The 23,673-nt window shown below is 36.8% G+C and overlaps 1 protein-coding gene across 1 annotated transcript in view; it reads left to right on the top strand.

Moving 5' to 3' along the window:
- The window catches only part of LOC118202547 (protein O-mannosyl-transferase Tmtc3-like), a 707,071-nt gene that overhangs the window by 654,307 nt on the left and 29,091 nt on the right, over positions 1-23,673 (top strand). The window contains exon 16 of the mRNA XM_085824627.1: positions 8,562-8,634. Coding sequence (XP_085680753.1) covers positions 8,562-8,634 — 73 coding nt within the window. The remainder of the gene's footprint in view (positions 1-8,561; positions 8,635-23,673) is intronic.

Raw genomic sequence — 23,673 nt, 5'->3', positions numbered from 1 at the left:
AAATGAACCTTCACGGAGGAGCCACATTAACATTATCTGCTCTGCGACAGAAATATTGGATCGTTAATGGCCGAGAAATTGTAAGAAAAATAATTTGGAAATGTATAAAATGTTTTAAAAATCGAACAAGCACATCCAGTCAGATAATGGGCGACCTACCTGCTTCTCGCGTATTGCCGGATAGAACATTCTCGAATACAGGACTAGATTTTGCAGGCCCCTTTTTAATTAAAGCTAGGAAAGGAAGAGGAGGAACGAGATATAAATGTTACGTTTGCCTTTACACTTTCCTCTGACGAAGCATTTCAAAACTACCTGAGCGGTGAAAATATTCAATGGATCTTCAATCCTCCTGCTGCCCCTCACTTTGGAGGCCTTTGGGAGGCTGGAGTGAAACAAATGAAGATTCACTTAAAGCGGACTATTGGGACCCAGGTTCTGACATACGAAGAATTTCACACCTTAATTACACAGATCGAGGCGTGTTTGAATTCCAGGCCAATAGTTTCCATCTCATCTGACCCTGAAGATTTTAATCCTTTAACACCTGGACATTTCCTAATTGGGACTACATTAACAGCAATTCCTGAACATGATCTTACAAATAATAAGCTAATCCCTGCTGAAAGATGGAAATTGACACAGCAAATTTTCCAGAGCTTTTGGAAACGTTGGTCTAGAGATTATCTTTCACAATTACAAGGGCGTACCAAATGGTTGAGGGATAAACCAAATTTAGCCCTCAATGACTTAGTCTTGATAAAGGATGAAAATTTGCCTCCATTAAAGTGGCGACTTGGACGAGTAATTGAACTATATCCTGGTGCTGATGGAAAAGTTCGTGTTGTGAAACTAAAAACTTTATTGGGCGTAATGAAGCGTCCTATACATAAACTTTCCCGCTTACCATTGAGTGAATAAGACTCTAAAAAAACCATTAATTGTATATTCATAATTTGTGTCTTTATTATTATTAATTCAATTATGTTTCAGATTCATAGAATGGACCACAGTTGTGGATTATGGTAATTTAGCAGTTTCATTATTTTGTTTTCCTTCTAGAGATTGTAAGTATGTTTTATTTGTAAAATTTTGTGCTAAATTTAATGTTGTTATTCAATTTAAATTTGTCATTATACATTTTTATTTTATATGATATACTGTTGAACTTTTGGAAAACTTGTTTAAATCTAAAATTGAAGATCTTTATAATAATGTTGTAATGAACCAATGTTCATCGGGGCGGAGTATGTTCCGTCTTTTTGGTAGATAGGTGGCGCTCTTGATGCGCGCCGATGAAAAATATTCCACTTGACGCTTGAACATGAAGAATGACGCATGTCATATTTATTTGATGCTTGATTATGTTTCATGGCCGCTATAGGCGGAAGTAATATAAGTAATATAAGTTTATCGTTAATAAATGTTATTTCTATGTTCTAAGAAATCTTGAAGTTTTGCTTTGAAATTCTAATGCTCTCCCAACCTTGACTCCTCAAACGAAACGATCTTTGAATTTATGACTCATGAAGAGAGACACCATACAAAGAGACTATAAAGAATTCACCAAAACTGTCGATATATATGTGATGTACCAGCTTTTTTCCGGAATAAATAGATTGGTGAAGAATCATAGATGTAGTCGTAGCTTAAATTATCAGACGATAAGTTTAAAAAACAGGATCCATTTATTATTGGTCAGGAGAATTAGCAGTTACAAAAAATCATATCTCCGGAGTAAATAAAAAAGAATTACTAATAACTTTTTGTATGAAGTTTACTGCATCGTTACATTAAAGAAAAGCCCTCGATATTCCTTTGCGAGTCTTTTTATAGCCTCTGGAAAGGCGGAGCTTCCAAGAAATGACGTCAGCCTCGACAGCCAATCCAGTTCGCTTTAAATATTTCAAGAACATTTTATAACTATACGTGTAGAAATGTCGGGAAAAACAACTTGACTACGGGGCTGTGGATTTAATTCCACGTACTTTCAAGTAAGAGACCGTCATCATTAAAAATGATAAGAACATACAGTTAGAATTTTAAGTGTATTTTTGACTATGGAATTTTATTATTACATATATATAAGTGTAATGCATTATTTTGCGGAAGATGAAGCCAATTCAGTCTTGAGTCATGGTCAAAGAACACTGCTGCGGAGATGACTGGAGGAAAAATGAGAACTGGCTTAATCGTTAAAATATTTTTATTTTGAACAGGAAAAATTCTTCAGAGATATATTTTGCTTAAACTGGTACCACACTAGGGATGCTAAACGCGCCCTACAACTTCTATACAACACCGAAGAATGAAAACATTATGGCCACCTATTCAATAATGCGTTGCGCGACCTTTGGCCTGCATAAGGGCTGTTACTCGCCTTAGCCCTGTGACATGGGTCTTTGTCCCGCTGAAAGATTCCATTTCCAATTGGAAGGATAAACGCCATGTAAGGGTGCAACTGATCCGCAGTTGTGTTCAGATAGTCCGCAGCTTTCATGATCTGTTCTACCAAAACTAAGCGTCCCGGAGCCACCCATGAGAATATTGCCCAAAGCATAATACTGCCGCCGCCAATTTGTGTATGCCCTGTAGTACAGGGGTGGCAATTGTTCGCCCGGAAAACGGCGTACTCTGGCATGATCATCGATGGAATGAGAAATCGGGATTCATCCGTGCTGGCAACTGTTTTCTACTTATCCGTGGCTCATTATCGATGTTCCCGGGCCTCTTGCGGAGTCGTTGACTACGACGCTTGGTCAACCGAAGCAGACGAGTGGGACGTCTGGTGCGCAGTCTCGTATCCAACAGTGTCCACAGTCTCGTATCCAACAGTATCCAACAGTCTCGTATCCAAGTGCAAGTGTTCCGGAACACTTGCACTTGAACCTGCATTGTATTGGCTGTCAGCTCAGCCACTGGCTAGCGACGATTTTGCTGTACCAAGCGGGGCAGATTCTGACGTAATTTTTCTTTCGTGACGCATGGACGTGCAACACATTGGCATCTACTGTTGGTTTCACCATCATTTATCCGCTTTGCATAAAGATTAATAAAGTCAGATGGTGAACAGCCTACCAGTCGCTCAGCTTTTGGGAGACACTCGTCGGAGTGTTAGGGCCTGTAACGTCTTAAGCTATTTTATCGACCATCACGAAGTTCTCAGGAAAAGAATGACCACCACGAAGTTCTCAGGAAACGAATGACCATCACGAAAGTTCCCACGGACAGAGTATTCCTTAGCGAACTCTAGGAAAGAGGAAGTGACCAGCAGTCACAAAACAATCTCATCTTTTTTGTTCCTCTTATAGTTGTTCGAAAGGAGACATTGTTCAGTTCCCTTTCATCAGTTTATAGGTTCAGTGTCTCAGACCACCCGGTTTGAGACCTCCAGTTGGAATCGGAAAGTTCCCACGGACTTTTTCCCGGGTTGTCTTCATCATATCCAGTTTTAAATCAAAGTTCTCTCGCCAATCAAGAGGCTCTTCTAAAAATTACGGACAAATAAGTATCCTAGAAGTTTTTCCGACACGCCCAGGACAACTTGAAAAAAATCATGAAACCCAGTTCCAGAGGGGAAAAAAGTGAATGTTAGTTGCAGTAAGTAGAGAGAGAAACCTTCTCTCGGTTTTTTCCAGCTCGGCCACGAGCAAATTTTTGCTTCGCTCTGCGTAGAGCGATATTAATATATCTGCCAAGAGATTTACAGCGAAGTAGCCGGGTTCGCCGCTACCTTACGAAAAGCATCCTACTCGGACACAGCTCAGTCCGGCAACCACCGCCTTAGAGATTCGATTTATTCAAGACAGCCTCATCTTGAGCCTACCCTCATCTTGAACTATTTCCAAACAAGAACTTTCATCTAAACAGAAACTTATTCACCCTACTGTGAGAACAATATTTTATAACTTTATTTATTTATTTATTTGCATATAGCCTAGAAAAAACCGAAATAAATTTATTCCCTTGTCTTTCGAATTCGTCACAGACCATTACACTCTGCCATGTATCAGATTCTCTTAGATCACCAGCCTTTCCCATCACTTGCAAAAGTTTAAGTGCAAGAATGATTCTTTAACTTCTCTTCCCATTTCATCACGTGTCCTCCACGTCATCCAGACGAGTTCATTGAAAAATGTGGGAATGGTCATAATGTTTTATCTCGGAGGTGTATGCAGTTTATATTTCAGATAATAAAGAAAGAAGATGAAGGGAGAGAAGGGGTTTATTCAAGCAGCGGGCAGTCGAGAAAAATGTGCTGCTTACTAACTACGGTCATATTTATAACCCGGAAAATCATTGTTTCAATCCTCAGCAGCGATTTGGCTAAACGTGTTGCAGTGTAGATAAACTGCGGGGAAAGAGTGATGTACGAACATGCTTTGCAGAGTAATGAAAAATACAGCAAAGCATCATTTTGAAGCAGAAATATGTTTAATTAAAATTTATGAATTTAAATATCTATTGCCAGTTGGTTCCAATTAAGTATACTAATTTTGTTTCATATTTTACATTTTATATTATAAGGTATTTCTCCCATTTCCCTAGCGTGCCTTCGTGGTGTAGTAATTCTGCACGCTGGGCAAGTATTCCAGAGGTCCGTGGTTCGATTCTCGGCAAAGGAGGTTGCATATTTTTCATCTTTTCTGCTTCCAATAAACCTAATGATTCTACAAGTGGCGCCCGAAATAAAAGGGTTGGGGATGATGATTCTCCACACCCAGGAAGGGCGACTAGGTCCCCTAAAACCCTAGTCGCCCTTTAAAAAGGGGGTATATAAGGTATTTCTCCCACTTCGCTGGCGTGCCTTCGTGGTGTAACGGTAGCACGCTGGGCCGGTATTCCAGAGGACCGTGGTTCGATTCCTTGCGAAGGCGGGTCCTAATTTTTCATCTCTCTGGCTTCGAAAATTTACCTGATGTCTCTACAACATACGTATATCTCTGTGTTAATACTGTGATGAAAATATTAAAAATGTACGTGGATGTTTTTAACTATACAATAAATATTCTAGAAATACAGATCCTGAATTCGTATTAAACTTTAATTGTATCGTTTTAAAGCTTGATATATCTGTAGCTTTCTATCTATCTATATATTTAAAAGTGCAGCATATACATACGTTGTGCATTATTTCTTAAACAACGAAAGCAGGCACAAAAAGGAAGCGGTGGCACTTTATGCATACCATGCGACCTTACTCATTATCCTTTAAAACTTATTCATATCAAGCTTCGAGTTTCTAAGGTACGCACGCTTCGTGTGACTCTGTTTATATATCCATATTTTCATCCTGTTTTCCTGGAGGGAAAAAAGTATCGATTCGTTTTTGCTTTTGCTTCGATAGACATGCATCACTAAAATCCGGAAATAGAGCTCGTATTTCCAGTTGACAAAGTTCTCTCTCTCAGTTCGATTTTAGCGACATACTCGGAATATTTCTCTTTAAAGCTTTAATCCAATATGTTTCTGGGGTATTTCTGTCGATGGATGTTGAGGTTTATTCTTGTCAAGTATCAATTCCACGTTGTTCGATTTTAGAGAACAGAATGGCAGCTGCACTGCGCAGCGCTGTATTCAGAACAGATCAAAAACTTCTTTTCATTTTTTTTTCTCAAAATATTTCATTAATTTGGTATAGGTTTAGAAACAGCATATGTATTAAAGTTTCTTTACAGTAGTAAACAAATGAAATGCAATATATTCCCTCTTTTTTACCAAAATATCCATTTTGACCGCTCTAGAATCCATTTGCCATTTTTTTGCGTGACATCTGTACGTATGAACAGAATAAAGGACATATTTTCTTCCAACGGGTTGTAAAATGGATTTAAAATATGGTTTTTTTCCGTGACGTTTGTACGTACGTAACTCGTATAACTGAAAACCGACTAGCCACAGAACGCTGAAATTTTTTATATGGGACTGCTATAATTTGTAGATATGCACCACCTTCTTTCTTTGAAATCGGCCGCACCAAACGTATATATATTGCCACTATGTTACTCGACTCGGTGAGTCTAGTTTTTTATTTTTATATCTTGGTAAACTGGGCCTTTTCTACTTTAAAAGAGATTGAATTATGCTGTTACTATGTTCCGGTTAGGGTTTTTATGCCTTTAGTTCATCAGCGTACAATAGTTGTAGAATTATCAAAAATTTAAACGTTTAAGGGGTGCTAGGCCTAGCAAGGCCGTCACTTTTTTAAATTTTAAATTCTTAGTAGAACAGTGAATTAAGTCAGTTGGGTGCCCTAACTTCAGTGTTTTTTGCCCAATATGTTCAAAAGTATGATTAACTCTCAATTTGGTGCAAGGAAATTTTGGTCTTCCTGCTCTTTGGCCGAATTGCTTGTGTTTGTTTAAGATCGAAAAGAAATTTAAAAAAAAATATGGCAACACCTTATAATTAATTTTAAAAATATGCTATCAAAAATTTTGTGATTTTACTTCTAAATTTAACGTGGCATTAATTTGTAAAATGTAATGTTTAATGCAAGGTTAAAAAGACGAAAAACGTTGTGCCAACAGAACTAAATTCAAGAGCAGATTTATAAACTACGACCTCAATGAGAGTATATAAAACTTTGACAAACCCTCTAGTGCAGGGGTTCCCAACTCTATTTCCGCGGGCACCATTACGCCCGGATACGATGAATATTGATTAAAAAATCCACAGCTACCGTGCGGGATTAAAAAAAATATTTAAGTTTTTAATAAAATGATATATAAATTGTTTTATACAGTAATTAGAGAAATAAAAGCGTCTTCGTTTAAAATATTATTTGTATAATTATATAAGTTTAAATGGGCTTACCAAACATCTCGTTTGGACCTGAATTGTCCCAGTTCAAAGACATGATTGCGGAACGTTTGTCACATTGTTCAGGTTACTTGTTAAAAATTAAAAAATGTCTAATACACATAAATTTTAAAATGTTTTTAATGCCTTCCTGTTCTCATACTGTATGCCATTGTACGTACATATATATGCCATTGTTTGTGACATTATACATGCATTGGGGTGCCATTTATGAAGAGGAATCCTCATTTACAAAGGCTGGTCGTACAATTTTTAGACAATTTTGTTTTACTGTAAAAAATAAATAAATAAATAAATAATAAATAAATAAATAAATATCTCACTGACTCGAAGTAATACATTTTTATAAAGAATTTTTATACCAACAAATTGTAAATCTGTGTTTGTTTTATGTAGCAATTGTACCTAAGAATACAATCAATGATTTTTACATCTTAAAAGGATATTTTTGGAATATTTGTGGTGTATATTATGTGTATTATTATCTATGTCAACCTGAAAACATAACTGTGTCCGCCGTCTCACTGGTATTCTAGAATGTGCTCTAAGGTAAAAAAAAAAAATTGGGGATCGATGCAGTGCAACGTTAATAAACTCAATCCTTTAAGTCTTTTTTTTAAATATAAATTTTTGCAATATTTATGGTGTATATTATGTGTATTATTATCTATGTCAACCTGAAAACATAACTGTGTCCGTCGTCTCACTGGTATTCTAGAATGTGCTTTAAGGTAGAGAAAAGATTGGGGATCGATGCAGTGCAACGTTAATAAACTGAATCCTTTAAGTCTTTTTTTTTTAAATATAAATTTTTGCAATATTTATGGTGTATATTATGTGTATTATTATCTACGTCAACCTGAAAACATAACTGTGTCCGCCGTCTCCCTGGTATTCTAGAATGTGCTCTAAGGTAAAAAAAAAAAATTGGGGATCGATGCAGTGCAACGTTAATAAACTCAATCCTTTAAGTCTTTTATTTTAAATATAAATTTTTGCAATATTTATGGTGTATATTATGTGTATTATTATCTATGTCAACCTGAAAACATAACTGTGTCCGCCGTCTCACTGGTATTCTAGAATGTGCTTTAAGGTAGAGAAAAGATTGGGGATCGATGCAGTGCAACGTTAATAAACTGAATCCTTTGTCTTTTTTTTTTTTTTTTTTTTTTTTAATATAAATTTTTCGTTTGATGTTTTAGCGTATGGAGAAAATGTTCGTAGCTGAAACCACATTTTACCAATAAATAAATATTTTATGTTACTCCGCAGTGTTTTAACCAACAAGTTTTTACTTAACCATGATCTAACCTTTTATCGGCTCAGTGTCACTCTTTATAAACTTTCATCGAAAGAAGAAATAAAACGGAGGGGGGGGAAGAGAAATGAAAAATCCCTATTTCTGATTCTTTCCCTGTGAAATACATTTCTAAAAATTTTTCTAATTCGTCTTCTTAGCTAAGGATAAAAGCGAGTCGTAAACGGGAATGGAGGGGGGGGGAGAGAAAACCGAAAGCGATTGAAAAAGCAATCGCAAAATCTCATGAATATTAAAACATCTTAGGAGAGAAGATGCTGCTTTTCAGACGAAGCGTGTCTCCCCCTCCCTGGAAAAAGAGTATAGCGTGTTTACTTTAGAATCTGCCTAAGAAGTAAATTTATTCATTTCATTTCATTTCATTTCTGAAGGATTTTTTTTTCTTCCTTTTTTGTTTTTTTTCGACTTTCTGCATCAGGACGAAGGAAGCCGAGGCAATGTATCAGAGAGCGTTGGAGTTTGATGATTCTAATCCAGATCTCTACTTCAACGTAAGTCATTCTCGTATATATCTTTTTTTATTATTATTATTAATTTTTTGTTATTATTATTACAGTTTCTCAAACTCTTAATGCTACATTTCTAGCACTCTTTTTAAAATATTCATGTAATTTTATTTTGAATTTTTCTTTATCTTCAGTCGCGTTTTAAAGCTCCCGAGAATGCTTTTTTTTATTATTATTATTATTTCGTTTTATTATTTTTTTTCGCCTTGCTTCCACTTTTCATTTACTGTGCATGTTAAGTTATGTGTTCTAATTCTTTACATTTCAAAAGAAGTTTTCTCTTTTTCTTAATTTTGTTTTGTATTTTTGATTCTTTTATGTGTTGTATATCTTGTTCTACCAAAAGATATGTCTTAGAATAAAAGTTAAGTGTACTTTCCTGTATTAAATTAAATATAAAAAGTGTATGGAAGTAAATTTGCTCTTTACGTTTTTGAGTTTACTTAGAATTCGAGAAGGTAATATTAAAGGCCTGAACGTACCTTTCAGAAAGAATAATATACTTATTTTAGTTTAAGATCAAGAAAAGTTTATTTTTTATTTATTACTTGATTTTCAATTATATCAGATGCGTTTTATTCAAATGAAGTGACATTCAGTTATAATGACTTATTTCTTACTTTTAACGATAATGCTAATAAACCCAATTTTATAAACTTGATAAATTTTATAAACTTACAGTTTTCAGATTATATACTTAGTATATAATTATTATTTTAGTTTTAAAATCCCGGTTTAGTTTATATGCTCACTTATAATAACTTCGAGTGTGAATATTTCAACGTAAATTGATGACCTTTGTAAGGATTATATTAATTTTATTAACAGTTAAATTTTAAATTAAAGTTCCTTTCCTGTCAAATTCTTAACTTCAACTTACTACTTCCGGCCAGAACTTTGTTTTGGAATTTGCTGAATATTTAATGAGGAGGAGCGGTATTTAAACCACGAAGTTACTTACTGAGTCAGAGAGAATCAGAGTTTCTGATTTACGCGCGTCTGCCTTTTTGGCCGCTCTCTCTCTCAAAGCTGTTATTACGCTCCGGCCGTACTCAGGCCCTTGCTAACCTTCGTAGCAAAATAAGTTAAGGGGCCAACTCGAATTGAACCTTGATAGCTTCGGCTATAATTCTCTAGTTAATCTTAGTTTTAGTTTAAATCTTAGTCTTTTTAGTTCAAGTCCAAGTGCGGGCTGTGCTTGTACACTTCCAGGCGGAGTTTTGTTAAATCTTTTTAGAATAATAAAGGGTTAGTTACCCTTCTATCTTGTTGTTTCTTGTCACCGAACTCTAGCGATTATTCGCTTATCAGTTCTTAGATTCCTCACTTCCAACATTAAATTAGAATTCCAAAGTGAGGTACTCTACACCTTATTCGAAAAATGAAATATAATTATGCAATATGTTATAACTACGTACAAAATACGTAAATATAGTAGCACGTGGCGCTTACAACAAAATCGTGCTTTGCAAAGTTAACTTTCCGTGGAGGAAATGGTTTAGTTCCTAATAAGAAAGAATATATAATTTAAATAAACCTAAACGTTATTATAATTAAATGGGAAAAATAAAACGAATTATTATTGAAAGGATTTTGATCACTACTTAATAAATAGATATATCAGTTGGAGTCTGCTTTCACCAATTTCGTCGTTTAAGGTTTCACTAATTGCCGCGTGAAGCTGACAATACACAAGGGCGCTACGAAACTGCGAAACTTGACAGAATTTTTGACATTCCTCTATGACCTAGAAAGAAATCTTGCTATCTTTCGTCTCGTTACTGGCCATGAATTGCCTTGTATATTTTCTCAATCCCGCTTTGTAAATTGTGCAACGTTAACGAGGAAGCGAATGCCTCATACCCGAGTCGTTGCCCTGTACTTAATGCTGGATCACTCAGGGAGAGATATTGGGAGGCGACAGACAAAACAGATGTACAGAATCTGTGGAATTTTTTTTTTTTTTTTTTTTTAGTTTTGCTTTTCTCTCTCATCTTTGCTTGTTCTGCATACATTTGTCTTTGTAGTCTGCCATTCGAAGCAAAAAATAGAAAGTAAAAACTTAAGGGGTATCAGAAGTTCCTATACCGACAATGTTAAATTGGCCATTTTCGATGTACCTTTTCTCAAAATATGCTGTAGATACACGCTTGAAATTTTTTGTGTAATTAAAGTATACCTATCTGATTATACTGAAATAAGCTTTTGAAACATTTTGAATTTTAGAGTAATTTTCAGAATATTTTGTTAGGCATAGTAAAATTTAGCACTTTTCCGACACAAAAAACTTTTTAAATTTTTTTATTCTAACTTTATCGCAAAAAGCTCATTTCAGTAAATATTAATAAACCTAATAAATAAGCCATAAAAATTTTAGATACCTGTGAGCAGTAGTTCCTGAGAAAAGGTACATCTAGTATAAAAAAATCACGTTTGGAGAAAAAAGCGTTTTTATGTAAAAATCCTCATTGATCAAAGCAGTCGATGACATATTAAAACTAGATTTTTTTAAAGTTCTAATTTTCATAGAGATTAAAGAATGGTATTTTTAAAAAGATAAAAAGTGTAGAGAATTTGAAAATGCAAAAATCCGAAATCACTATTTTTTGAAGATTTTGGGGTTTTAACACCCCTTAATAAATAGATACATGATACAATTATTCGTTTTAATTACGTAGTGATTTTTGCTTCAGACATTTCTGATGCAAAGTTTCTTCTGTCTTCTTCTTTCTTCTTCTTTCTTTATTTGGGTCAATCTCCTTTACAAGATCAGACAGATCCTATGTATATTTTCTAAGTTGAACGCGTTTTACCTTCTTCATGATCACTTCTTTCACAATCAGCTGAATATCAGCTGGTGTTTTAATATCGTCCAATACTTCATTTAGCATTTCTCGGTTCATTCTTTCAAGTCTTCTTCCATATTTGAAAATTCTCCGTCGGTAATTGCTTTTGCAATTCGTAGGATTCCTTTGGCTTCCTTTTCCAGTCGATGGAAATCCTTGGAACTGTTGACAACTTCTTGCCAGGGCTGATGACAGCAAGCATTAATTGTTGATGAATTCAATTGTTCCCATGCGAATTTAATCATTTTTATGTAATGTCTTATGTCGAATTGTTTTCAAAATGCCAGTGCTGTGTCGTGCTTGCCTTCGTCTAGTGCGTTGTCTGGCTTGATCAGTTTTGATTTAAAAAAATAGACCAGTGGCCAGGTAGTACTGTCTGAAATCCCTACCAAAGAAGTACACTCCCTACTTTTATGATAATCAGTTTGTGGATGGAAGTTGTAAATTACATTAGTGCTTATCTCTCTCTTTCTATCGTTGTCAAATAAAATGCATCAACATTTACTTGTTTTGGATATCTTATCTTGTATAAACTTTCGAGAGATAAGAGTTTTAACCCCTAATTCATTTTTTACTTATTGAAAGCTACATTCAAATAATATTCGAACTCACTATGCATGCCTTTGACTTTGCGTACCCACTAGTGGCCAAGTAGTAAAGCCGTTGAACACTGGTAGTTTGTCTTTGGTTCAAATCCCTTGAACGGACTTGTTGCATGAACATTTTCAAGGTTTTCCCTATGCGTAACACAAATATGAGCCACTTTCCCTTAGAAAGTTCTCCGTCAAGGTATCCTTCCCTTTCGGTGGGCCCACGAGTGGCCAAGCGGTAAAGTCGCTGAACACTGGTAGTTCGGTCCGAGGTTCAAATCCCGCAGTGAGGCTGGTCGCATGGACGTTTTCGTGGTTTTCCCCGTGTGTAACGTGTATACGAGCCAGTTTCCCTTAAAACGTCCTTCACGAAGGCATCCATCCCATTAGGCAATATAGCCCTCAAAGCTTTGCCGTAATTACGTAAGCCATGTTCAGTAATGCTTAATGGAAGCGATGTTCAACATAAGACACTGCATAGAAGTGGGTAAACTCGAATGAGAACTAGTGAATTCATCGACGATGAATACTTGCTGATATCAGCTCTGCAAGCTGTCAACAATTTTAAAGGATTTCTCTCAACTGAAGCAAGGAAATCATACAGATTGCAAAAGCAATAAGCGGCGCAGGATTTTCAACTCAAAGAATTTGTCATATATGACGATCGTGAAATGACAACTGAAGAATCGATTGATCTTATAACACTAACCGACGGTGAGAGCAGCGATAATGAAGAAGATAGAGCCTTTCATGAACAAGAAATTAAAGGAATTGTTAAAAAAGGCACAGGATCTGTGTGACTTTGTAATTGAGATTCACCCAAATGAATGTAATGAAAATTGACAGGCAGTGAACATCTTTGCACTGCTTACCGCGAAACGTTTAACGACTTGCGTCAGACATTGTCCCAAGCAAAAATAGCTTGAGCCTTTGAGTACTAACGGGCCATATAATATCACACTAAAAGTTTAAAAACGACCGCTGGGTTAAAAAATATTTAGAATCTCCTGAATGTTGGGGCTCATCTTTCAATAGTAGGAAAATGAAGACGCCGCTATGCTTGTTATATACAAACGAAGATAGAGAAAAGAGCAAATATCAGTTGCCCATACTGTATTGTTGGGTTATGCAAAAATGCTGTGCCTTGTACCATACGATGTAAATCTGCTTCAGATTTGTTTTTCGGATTTAAAGTTTTCCAGGATAATAGGTGTGCTTATAATACGTTGATCGCTACATGTGAGACATATGTATCCCACCATTAACTACGGCTGAGACATATGTGTCCCAGCCATTTTCTTGAACACCGTTTGTTAAAAAATGCCAAATTTACCTTATTTATGACTATTTTGTTCACCTGGATAGAAAACTGTGTGATATTTTTGATTCGAAGTCAAAGGATTAAGAGAGTAATTGTATCAGGTGCATCATAATTATTAAAGCAGTAATTAGAATTCATTTCATTTAACGTTTGTTTCGTTTTTCCGTTTTAGTTAAGTCCACCGTCCAAGGCAGGCATCCCTCTCTGTAGGCAAATAAGCCCTCGAGTGTTTGGCCGTAATTGAAATAAAAGTCCACCATCGGCCTGGCCGTAAATTCTCCAAACATTGGAGAATACTTTTAGTTCGGTCCGGGGTTCGAATCCCGACGAACGGGCTGACTGCATGGCCATTTTCATGATTTTCTCTATGTGTAACGTGTATAGCGAGCCAGTTGTCCTAAAATGTCTTCAACGAAGGCATCCCTCTCCGTAGGCAAATAGCCCTCGAGTGTTTCGCCGTAAGGAAATAAACCAAGGCAAACCAAGCCATAATTTCCACACTTGTTCTCGGAACAACCGTAGTTTTAACATTATTATTAATAGTTTAATTTAGTGGTTGAACAACTGCTGTTCTAACATTCGTCACCCACCAGCGGCCGAGCGGTAAAGTCTCTGAACACTGGTAGTTCGGTCCGAGGTTCGAATCCCGCAAATGGGCTGGCTGCATGGGCGTTTTGGTGGTTTTCCCCATGTAACGTGTATACGAGCCAGTTTCCCTTAGAAAGTCCCGCATGAAGGCATCTCTCCCCTTCGGCAGGTAGCCTTCGAGGCTCTGCCATATTTTCACACACACATAAACATTCGTCAGGAGATGTGGTCGATACAATAGGTCCAGGGGCGGAGAGAGACTTTTAGAGGGCCTAAGCATTTATTAAATTTTAGTGCCCGTTACATACATTACGTCGACGCCCATACGGTATAGTGGTTTGAGAAGCATGCTACGGTACCTAAGGGTCATTCGAATATGTGAAGAAGACATATGTGTTTGTAAACGTATTGTATCCGTGCGGCATGGGGACACTATAAATATGCTATAAGTCCTCTCGTGTGGTTTTGTGAAGGGGAGATAGATTCCACTTGCCGGACTTGTGCTGTAGGGTGCATTTACTAAAAATTGGGATGGAAAATTGAAGTCCAACCTCTCTTTGTAGTATGCTCTGGCAACAGTTCTTCCATGTAATATAGACACAAGAATGAACACATACATCACATCATATGCATTACTATCTTCCCTCCCAATCCTTCGCACGTGGTCTATTTAGCTGCATTCTATGATAAAAAAAGGCAACTGGAAGTTTTGGTGGTCTTCCCTTTGCGTGAGTCTATGAACACCTGTTTATATGGTACCCGCTCTTTTTGATGGCATTGTTCCAAGCAAAAATCGTCAGCTATTTAAAAAGAATAATTGTATCATGCATCTATTTATCAAAGCAGTAAGAGAATTCCTTTGAATTAACGTTTGTTTCATTTTTCCCTTTTAGTTATGCCCCCTCCCAGCAGCCTAGCGGTAAACTGACCGAACACTTTTAGTTCAGTCTAGCGTTCGAATTTCGGTGAATCGGCTGGTTGTATGAGCGTTTTCTTAGTTTATAATTATGTGTAACTTATATATGAGCCAGTTTTCTAAACCCTTTTCCATAAAGGCATTCCTCCGCATAGAGAAATAGCCCTCGAGTGCTTTGCCGTAATTATATAAACCAAAACAAACCCTTGTATCTACAGTAATATTTAGGTTTCTATAAATATTACACACTGTCTTAATCTGAGCTATATCTTACCAATAAATTTATTTTTACATAGAAAGCTAATTGCGGAACTCCATTTGGCCGTAGGCCCACCAGCGGCCGAGCGGTTAAGTCGCTGAACACTGGTAGTTCGGTCCGAGGTCCGAATCTCACGAACGGGCTGGCTGCATGGGCGTTTTCGTGGTTTTTTACGTTGCACATGGGAAAAACCACGAAAACGCCCATGCAGCCAGTTTTCTTTAGAAAGTCCTCCACGAAGGCATCCCTCCCCTTAGGCAGATAGCCCTAGTGCGCTTTGCCGTAATTAAATAAATCAAACCAAACCATTTGGCCGTAGCGCAATGTATTAATGGCGTAACCCTCCGCATTCGGCAAGGTCTTACTGTACCGTGAACTGAATGCAGAATAATTCTATTTTGAATTATTATCCCCTTTCTCCCTTTCCTCTGTGTCCGTGAAATGTTGTATTTGAAAGGCTTCTGTGCCCTGTCGTCATTATTTATCAATGGATATCAACACTCGTAAGGCTTTTAACTGTCATTTTTTTAGGTTCTTGTTGATATCTTTGTTGACTGCATTTGGAAGCTGCAGAACTATTCTGCAGCTTCCAAATGGTTGTTGGTAAAGTCCAAAAGTTGCTTGGTAAAGTTTATTTCCCACTGCGTCGTCTTCACGGGATCAAAGCACACTGCGTCTGTATGACACAGTATGACACAGTGCAATTTAGTACATGAAGATATTTTCCATCAAATCAACTATTAATCCGTGTTCTCCCACTGTTTATAAATCACATAGTAAGCATTTAAAATGCAGAGTGTTTGGCGAAGGCAAGATAGAAAACCAAATAAATCTTGCCGGAAAACGGACCACAAATTTTCCATTTGATGAATCGACTTATTCATGTAAATCACGTGAGCACATACGGGAGGGGAATTACGGTAATTCCAAACATAACTTATTTTGAATTCACACATGCAATTTTTAAATAACGTCTGTAAACATTATGCAAAAAGTGAATCCGATTTATATGTGAATTTATCATACTATTGGAAATAGGTCTGGAATGTTTATTACATTTATTTATTACTTGGTTATATTTTTTAATTGAAAATACCGTATTTTTCGCCGTATAAGGCGCACTTTTTCTCCCTAAAATCAGGGAAAGTGCCTGCGTCTTATACGGCAAATACAAAAGCCCACCATGGCCCTCCGCTGCCCCTCTATGTCTGCATACATACCTTACCGCAGGAATACTCGGCCACTCCGTTCCCTTCCACCTCTTGGAGCCATCTGAGACCAGGAAGCCCCGCTCTGCCTCGCACTGTATTTGGACGGTCTCTGCCTCGCGCTGCGATTGGCTGAGCGAAGAGGCGCGTGCCTTCGCTCGCTCCCGCGCTGGCTTTGTGCACTTTTTAGAGTCTCGTAAGCCAGCGCAGGAGCGGGTGAAGGCACGCGTCTCTTCGCTCAGCCAATCGCAGTGCGGGAGCAAGCGGAGGCGCGGATAGCTGTGAGCTGTGATATATGTAGTATGGTATATCTGAATGAAATATATCATATTTCATACCACCCATCAAGATGTCGAATCAGAAGAGACTGGCATATAAAGTTGCTTGCAAGCTGGAAGTAATAAAATTTGCTAAGGAGCATGGAAACAGAGCAGCGGAGAGACACTTTGGGCCACCTCCAACTGAGAAAATGATAAGAGAGTGGAGGAAACAGGAGAATCAGCTCCAAAAGTTGGATAAAAGCAAGCACACCTTGCGTGGACCAACTGCAAAGTGGCCAGAGTTAGAGGTAGAAGTAAAGGCGTGGATCACACGTCACCGGCAAAATGGACTTTCTGTCTCAACAAAAATGATAATCTATGAGGCCAAACGCATTGCTGTGGAGAAAGGCATTCAGGATTTCACCGGATCACCATCGTGGTGCTATAGATTTATGAAGAGATCTGGCCTTTCTATGTGCACCAAAACCAGAATTGCACAAAAAATTGCAAAGGAATACGAATCAAAGATTCTGTCTTTTCATAAGTTTGTTATTGATGCAAGGAAGAAGAATAACTTTGAAATGAGCCAGATTGGGAAAATGGATGAAGTCCCGCTAACGTTTGATGTGCCATCTAACAGAACCGTAGATAACAAAGGAGCCAAAAGATAGCTCTTAGTATGTAACATGGTTGACATAAAATTTTTCTTAAACTTCTGTTAACTTTATACAGTTGATATAAAATATTTTACTACAGAATTTGGTTCATAATCTTTTTTTCTAGATTTGCCTCCTTTAAAATTGGGTGCGTCTTATATGCCGGTGCGTCTTATACGGCGAAAAATACGGTAATGTGCCGTATTTTCTCTTTTGTAAGATGCAGCTTGATTCTGAACGCGAATATTGTAAGAATAAAGAATTACTACGTGGACAAACTGGTTTTTACTATATTAGCTTGCTAGATTACAATTTAATAAATAGGAAGATAATGTTACCTAAAGTTACCGAAATCAGTGTTATTCTGTAGACAATTCATCATCACTGTCAGAACACCGATACATTACCTCCCCCTAAAATACACTATAACCTAAGATGCATTTTCCCCAAATGAATAATATCAGGTTATCTTTATCATAAGCAGTCTTGTTCTAAAATAATTCTTTTGGAATTCCTTAGCTTTAGATTAACGGCGACCTAAAGGGGGGAGCTTCTTTCTTAGGAACTAGGAAAGATATCATTTTAATTCTTCACACCTCTTTGTTCCTTGATTACCGGAAGTTGGAAGAATTTGTGAATCTCAGATGGAATTTCAGACGGTTTGGTTTTTTAGAGAAATAGGTGAACTGTATTCTAAGGGTTAATACGCACGCTATCGTCGCCAATTTGTGTTAATTCTTTCGCATCGAGAGACGACCAAAACTGTTTTCATTAAACATCGAAAACGCCCGTGTTTACGAATTTGTCTTGGAATAGTTTTGCTTTCCCCCTGCCTAGTAAATAGCTACAGCATTAACAATAACCTACTTAAGTGAAATGACTGTTTCTCTCATGGGGGTTTTTCAGCGGTTTCATCCGCAGTTTCACCTTAGAGCCGGATTGCACCTGCGAACGTTAATAGCTTTACGTATGTCTCCTTTAGTTGCTTCAAAAGAATGATTGACATGTCTCTTAACAACTCGCGAAACCAATGAGCCATACACTAACGTGGAGGGGGAAAGCACTAGGTAGAAAATAAACGAGCGTTGGGGCGGTTTGCCGTTGCCTGAATGAACGGGCGTTACGGGCGACTTCGATGCGAAAGAGTTAATGGGGTTCGTTTGCGTTGGCGTTTCAGTTGGTTCCTCCGATGTTTAAGACGCACTCAGATTTTAGATATAAAATTCCTAAAGAAAAATGCCTCTTATGCACCGGGAAATACGGTATATATAATAAAGATATTAAGCGAGATTTTACATCTTTTTCAAGATGTCCATAAAACATTTTAAGGGGAGTCATCACTTTGCACAACACAAAAAGTAAGAATTTTGACTGATTTTCGAGTTTTAATTAGTTAAATTATTACGGTCATAGATATACGAAATTTTCAGTGTGTCATCTCTATACATAGATAATTATGTTTCTTGATTTATTTTACTAATAGTGTATAAGAATTTGTTTTATAAAGAAAAAAACAATCTGTATTTTCCCCAAAATTTAAAATTTGTACTAAAGCACTGCGCGCAAACTGACAGTAATACAAATCTAGTTACAGTAATCATTTTTACAATTTTGTGATGGAACATCATTAGGTATGATTCTACAGCTATTTAAATTTTAAACTATCAAAGAATATTAACACCATTGCAATAAGATCTTAGAAAACAGGAAAAGAGTTAAAAAATTTTTCAGTAAAATTCTATAAATATTTAAAAAAATAATTTTTCAAAGATAGGTGCATTTTTTCAGCAATATCATCATGTACTTACCCTGAAATTTTCAAATCATTAGCTATGATACATTTTTTTAAAAGAGTGCGCGCAAGTATGAAAATCACCATTTTGACAAAAATGGTTTTAAAGTTTCAAAATATTCAATATATTTTCTCTCAAATAACACTAAAACAGTTTAAAATTGTCCAGCTGCATACAACATACCCTTCTGTTCTTCATTAGCTGTTACTGCAGCAAGTTTGGCTCCTTTTCTTGCTCTGCAAGAATTTATTGTAGACATCTCTGCCTTTATTTCGGCTGACTGAATACGAAGTTGATCAGTGTCTGCTGTAAACCTGACTGCATTATCACCAATTCGAATCCATATCCAAGTTCACTCCTAGAATGTGATCGCTCAGCTTGACCTTCGCTGTATATAAGAACTGCCTCATTTACTGCTGTCTTAACATTATAACCACACTCGGAATTTTTAGGACATTCCAAATCAAAGCATTCAATGATTGATTTGGATTCTGTGTTTGTCCTCTTAAACACTCTTTTAGTAATAATGACACACTAATACCTTTAAATATATCTTTGACAGAATACGTTACAGGTGGTGGAATTGAATTTTTATATTTGCACGATCTCAGATTTACACTCGCACTCGCTCTTTGATATGTACACCACGAATCCTTCCCTGTTGGGCAAAAATTGTGAGTAGGTTCCACGTCGGTTGAACGTTTGTGGTAAAATATTGCCCACGCTGCCTTTTGCATATCTTTTACAGAATTGCAATGTTTTCTAATAACATTTTCATCATAAATTGTCAACTGTTTTATAATATTATTCGTAAGGCGACCTTTTCCACTGTCACTAAGTTGCTTCCCCTTCATTTCTTACATTCGTAATCTAGTGCTCATTGTTTTCTGAATGTGTCTGACACATTAAATTTTACCAATATACATGATGTTAACAATAAAAATTAAAGCAATCTACGAGTGAACATCCGTAAACAGCTGCGCGTACGAATATAATCAAACGTCAAGTGATGATTTAAATGCCCGATCTGGCAATATTTACCTCAGAATTGGTTTCTTTATTTCATAATTTTTACAGTTCTAATTCGATTATCAGAACGCCGCTTGTTTTAACAGACTCAAAAATGTTTACAGTTTCTAAAAACGCAATAATAATAAATAAATAAATAAATAAATTCGATTTTTTGAATGTGTAAAGGTGATGACTCCCCTTAAACCAAACCTGTTTTGCATTCAATGCTTGTGTCAGCAGGTGGCTTGATGAAATGGTTGATAACAGTGCTAAAAATACAGTAGGTCTAGGTAGACATAGAAGTTATCGATATTCATATGTATTAAAGTAGAATCTATCATATTCGGCACCAACGAGACCATGCCGATTCTGGATGAAAGATTTTTCCGGGTAGCTGAATATATATTCCTAGAACTTACCTCTTCGTGTTTTATGGCGCCATCTGTAGAAATTGCATCGTATGAAGTCCGTTGATCATGTTTTAAGGGGTATCAGAAACCCCTATACCGACAATGTTAAATTGGCCATTTTCGATGTACCTTTTCTCAAAATCTGCTGTAGATAGAAGCTTGAAATTTTGTTCTGTAGTTAAAGTATACCTATCTGATTATACTGAAATGAGCTTTTAAAACATTTTGAATTTTAGACTAAATTACAGAATATTTTGTTAGGCATAGTAAAATTTAGCACTTTTCTCACAAAAAAAAAAAAAAAAAAAAAAAAAAAAAAATTAATTTATTTTTTCCGAAGTTTATTACAAAAAGCTCATTTCAGTAAATATTACGGAACCTAATAAATAAGTCATAAAGAGCTTAGATACCTGTGAGCAATAGTTCCTGAGAAAAGGTACATCGAGTATAAAAAAATCACGTTTGGAGAAAAACGCGTTTTTATGTAAAAATCCTCATTGATCAAAGCAGTCGATGACATATTAAAACGAGATTTTTTTACAGTTCTAATTTTCATAGAAATTAAAGAATGGTATTTTTAGAAAGATAAAAGTGTAGAGAATTTGAAAATGCAAAAATGCGAAATCACAATTTTTTGAAGATTTTGGCGTTCCAACACCCCTTAAATCTATTGGTCAGAATTTAAAGATAATTTAAAATTAAAACACATGTACATGATTTTATAGTTTAGAGAAAGAAAATTAAACAGCATTTAAAAAATTATCGCTTGCATTATGAAATGCAGTTTATATATTTCGTCGTGTGAGTGCATGTAACTTGAAATATTTGCTTGACAATAAGATAGTCACGCCAGTTTTAGAGTCATTAGGTTATTTTGAAGCACGAAACATGAAAATGTGCAATGCCTCGGCCGGGACTCGAACTTGGACCTCTCGAATACGCGCCGAGTGTGCTACCGTTACACCACGAAGGCATGCAGAAAGGATGGAGAAATAGCCTTATATACTGCCTCTTTTAAAGGGCGGTTGGGGATTTGTGAACCCAATGGCCAAATCCTGGTGGTGAAGAGTCATCATCGACCATCAGGATTTGGCGAACGGTAGCACACTCCGAGTGTATTCAAGAGGTTCAAATCCCGGCAAAGGCCTTAATTTTTCATCTCTCCTGCTTCAAAATAACGTAATGAATCAACAGTGGCGCCCGAACTAAAAATGTGGTGAATGATGATTCGTCACCACCATGGTTCGGCGATTGGGTTTCCTAGTCCCTAGTCGCCCTTTTTACACGTTGAGCGCCACGCTCATTTCTTAGGCAATCCCGTTCAGCCCACGCGCGCCGCTTAACAGCGCTGGTATTGTAGGGCCATTAATTTTTATAGCAGTAGAAGATAGTTTACGTTTGGAACGTGATTTGTATAGGCGTTCATTCAACGCGTTATGCCCCAAATCTGTTTTGTTTTCTTTGTTTGTTTTGTTTGGCCAACTAGATAACATTTTTTCGAAATAGATTCGTGGCCGGTGTTCCCTTTACAAGAAACCAGTTCATTGCAGTTCTTGGCCCCCGTGCAGACAAAAAATTTCTTTAACCCTAAGCGTCAAAATGTCAGTTCGAGAGTGTGAAACCGATAGCAGCAGTGAAATTATTTTTGCTAGAAAACTGCCCAGAGATAATGTATTTTTATCATCTTCTGACGACGAGGAGGAGGAGATTGTTGGAGAATGGCATGACCCGAAAATGGCGGCTTAAACGGAAAGTATAGTGTCAGCCACAGATGGCTGACGGGGCCTAAACAAAAAGTCTAGTGTCAGCCACAGATGGTTGACGGGGCCTAAACGGAAAGTCTAGTGTCAGCCACAGATGGTTGATGCGGCCTAAACAGAAAGTCTAGTGTCAGCCACAGATGGCTGACGCGGCCTAAACGGAAAGTCTAGTGTCAGCCACAAATGGCTGACGTGGCGCTCAGTGTGTTAAAAGGGGGAGAGGGGGAGTAGATAAGGTATTTTTCTTTATGCATGCCTTGTGGTGTAACGGTAGCACACTCGGCACGTATTCGAGAGGTCCAGGTTCGAGCTCCAGCGAGAGATTTGATCATTTTTCACGTCTCGTACTTCAAAATAACCTCAGGACTCTAAACAGTTTTAAATATTCGCTGTGAATGCAGTGAAGATTCAGAATATCATATACTGATATACTGGAACATTTGTCAGCAAATGTTGTGTAAGTCAACAATCCTTCGTCAGTTTTTTGCACCTGCATGTCGTCTTCATCTTCATCCTTTCACTTCATTATCGTTCTCTTTCAATAGTAGATGTCGGTTGTCATATTGAACGAGTGTGATCGAAACAAAATCGTCTACCATTATATCCAAGATGTTTGCCGTAAACGGTGAAACGCCGCGTTTTAAAACCAGAAGAATCTTCATGTCCGACCGCGATCAATGTTCCCCAGTTTTCACTAGCAGCGAAGTAACGTTCTTTACATCTTTCCAAGCAAAAGTCAAAGTAAATATAGTTTCTTTCAATGTTAACTGTTACTAAAAATCTTTGATACTGGCTTCAAATTTTACTCATGGACGCATAGATAGGCATCGATATTTGATTCTTATATTCATGATAATTTCTTGATTCATGGGTTGAATTAGGCTTGTCAGTCGTCGACAGAGTCGTAACACAAACTTTCCTAAATTTAAATCTTCGCATTTGTAGCCTTTTTTCCATATTTTTTTATCCCATAAGCCTAAATTTCGATTTTAAATTTAGACCTTCAAATGTGCCGTTATTTTTATATCTGTAAAAATATGCAAGAGGTGCAACAGGCGATATAAGGAAGCTTGTTAATGTTCCTGTTATTTTTTTTTAATTAAGAATAAAAAATCTGCAAATTTTCTCTAACAGCCCTGTGCCAGTATTGTGAGAGAATTGAGTTTCTATGATTTGTAGCAAGTAGGATTTCTTTTTATAATCCTGTCCTGTTTCTTATCATGTTTAATCACCATCGCAGCATCAGAAAAGAAAAAAGGGAGCGAAAAGATTTAATTATTTCTACTTTCTTTTTCGTCTTGTGTCAATGGGACGTGGAGAAATTTATTTGGATAATATGTTTCAGGACCACGTCTTATTTCTGTTCATTTTCAGCTGGAAGTACATGGAATTATTCTTTTCTTTTT

The sequence above is a fragment of the Stegodyphus dumicola genome, chromosome 10 (assembly GCF_044657685.1).
Source record: "Stegodyphus dumicola isolate Sdum_Otavi_A_Nest chromosome 10, ASM4465768v1".
Taxonomy (NCBI): domain Eukaryota; kingdom Metazoa; phylum Arthropoda; class Arachnida; order Araneae; family Eresidae; genus Stegodyphus; species Stegodyphus dumicola.
This window is presented reverse-complemented; position numbering and strand designations above follow the sequence as displayed.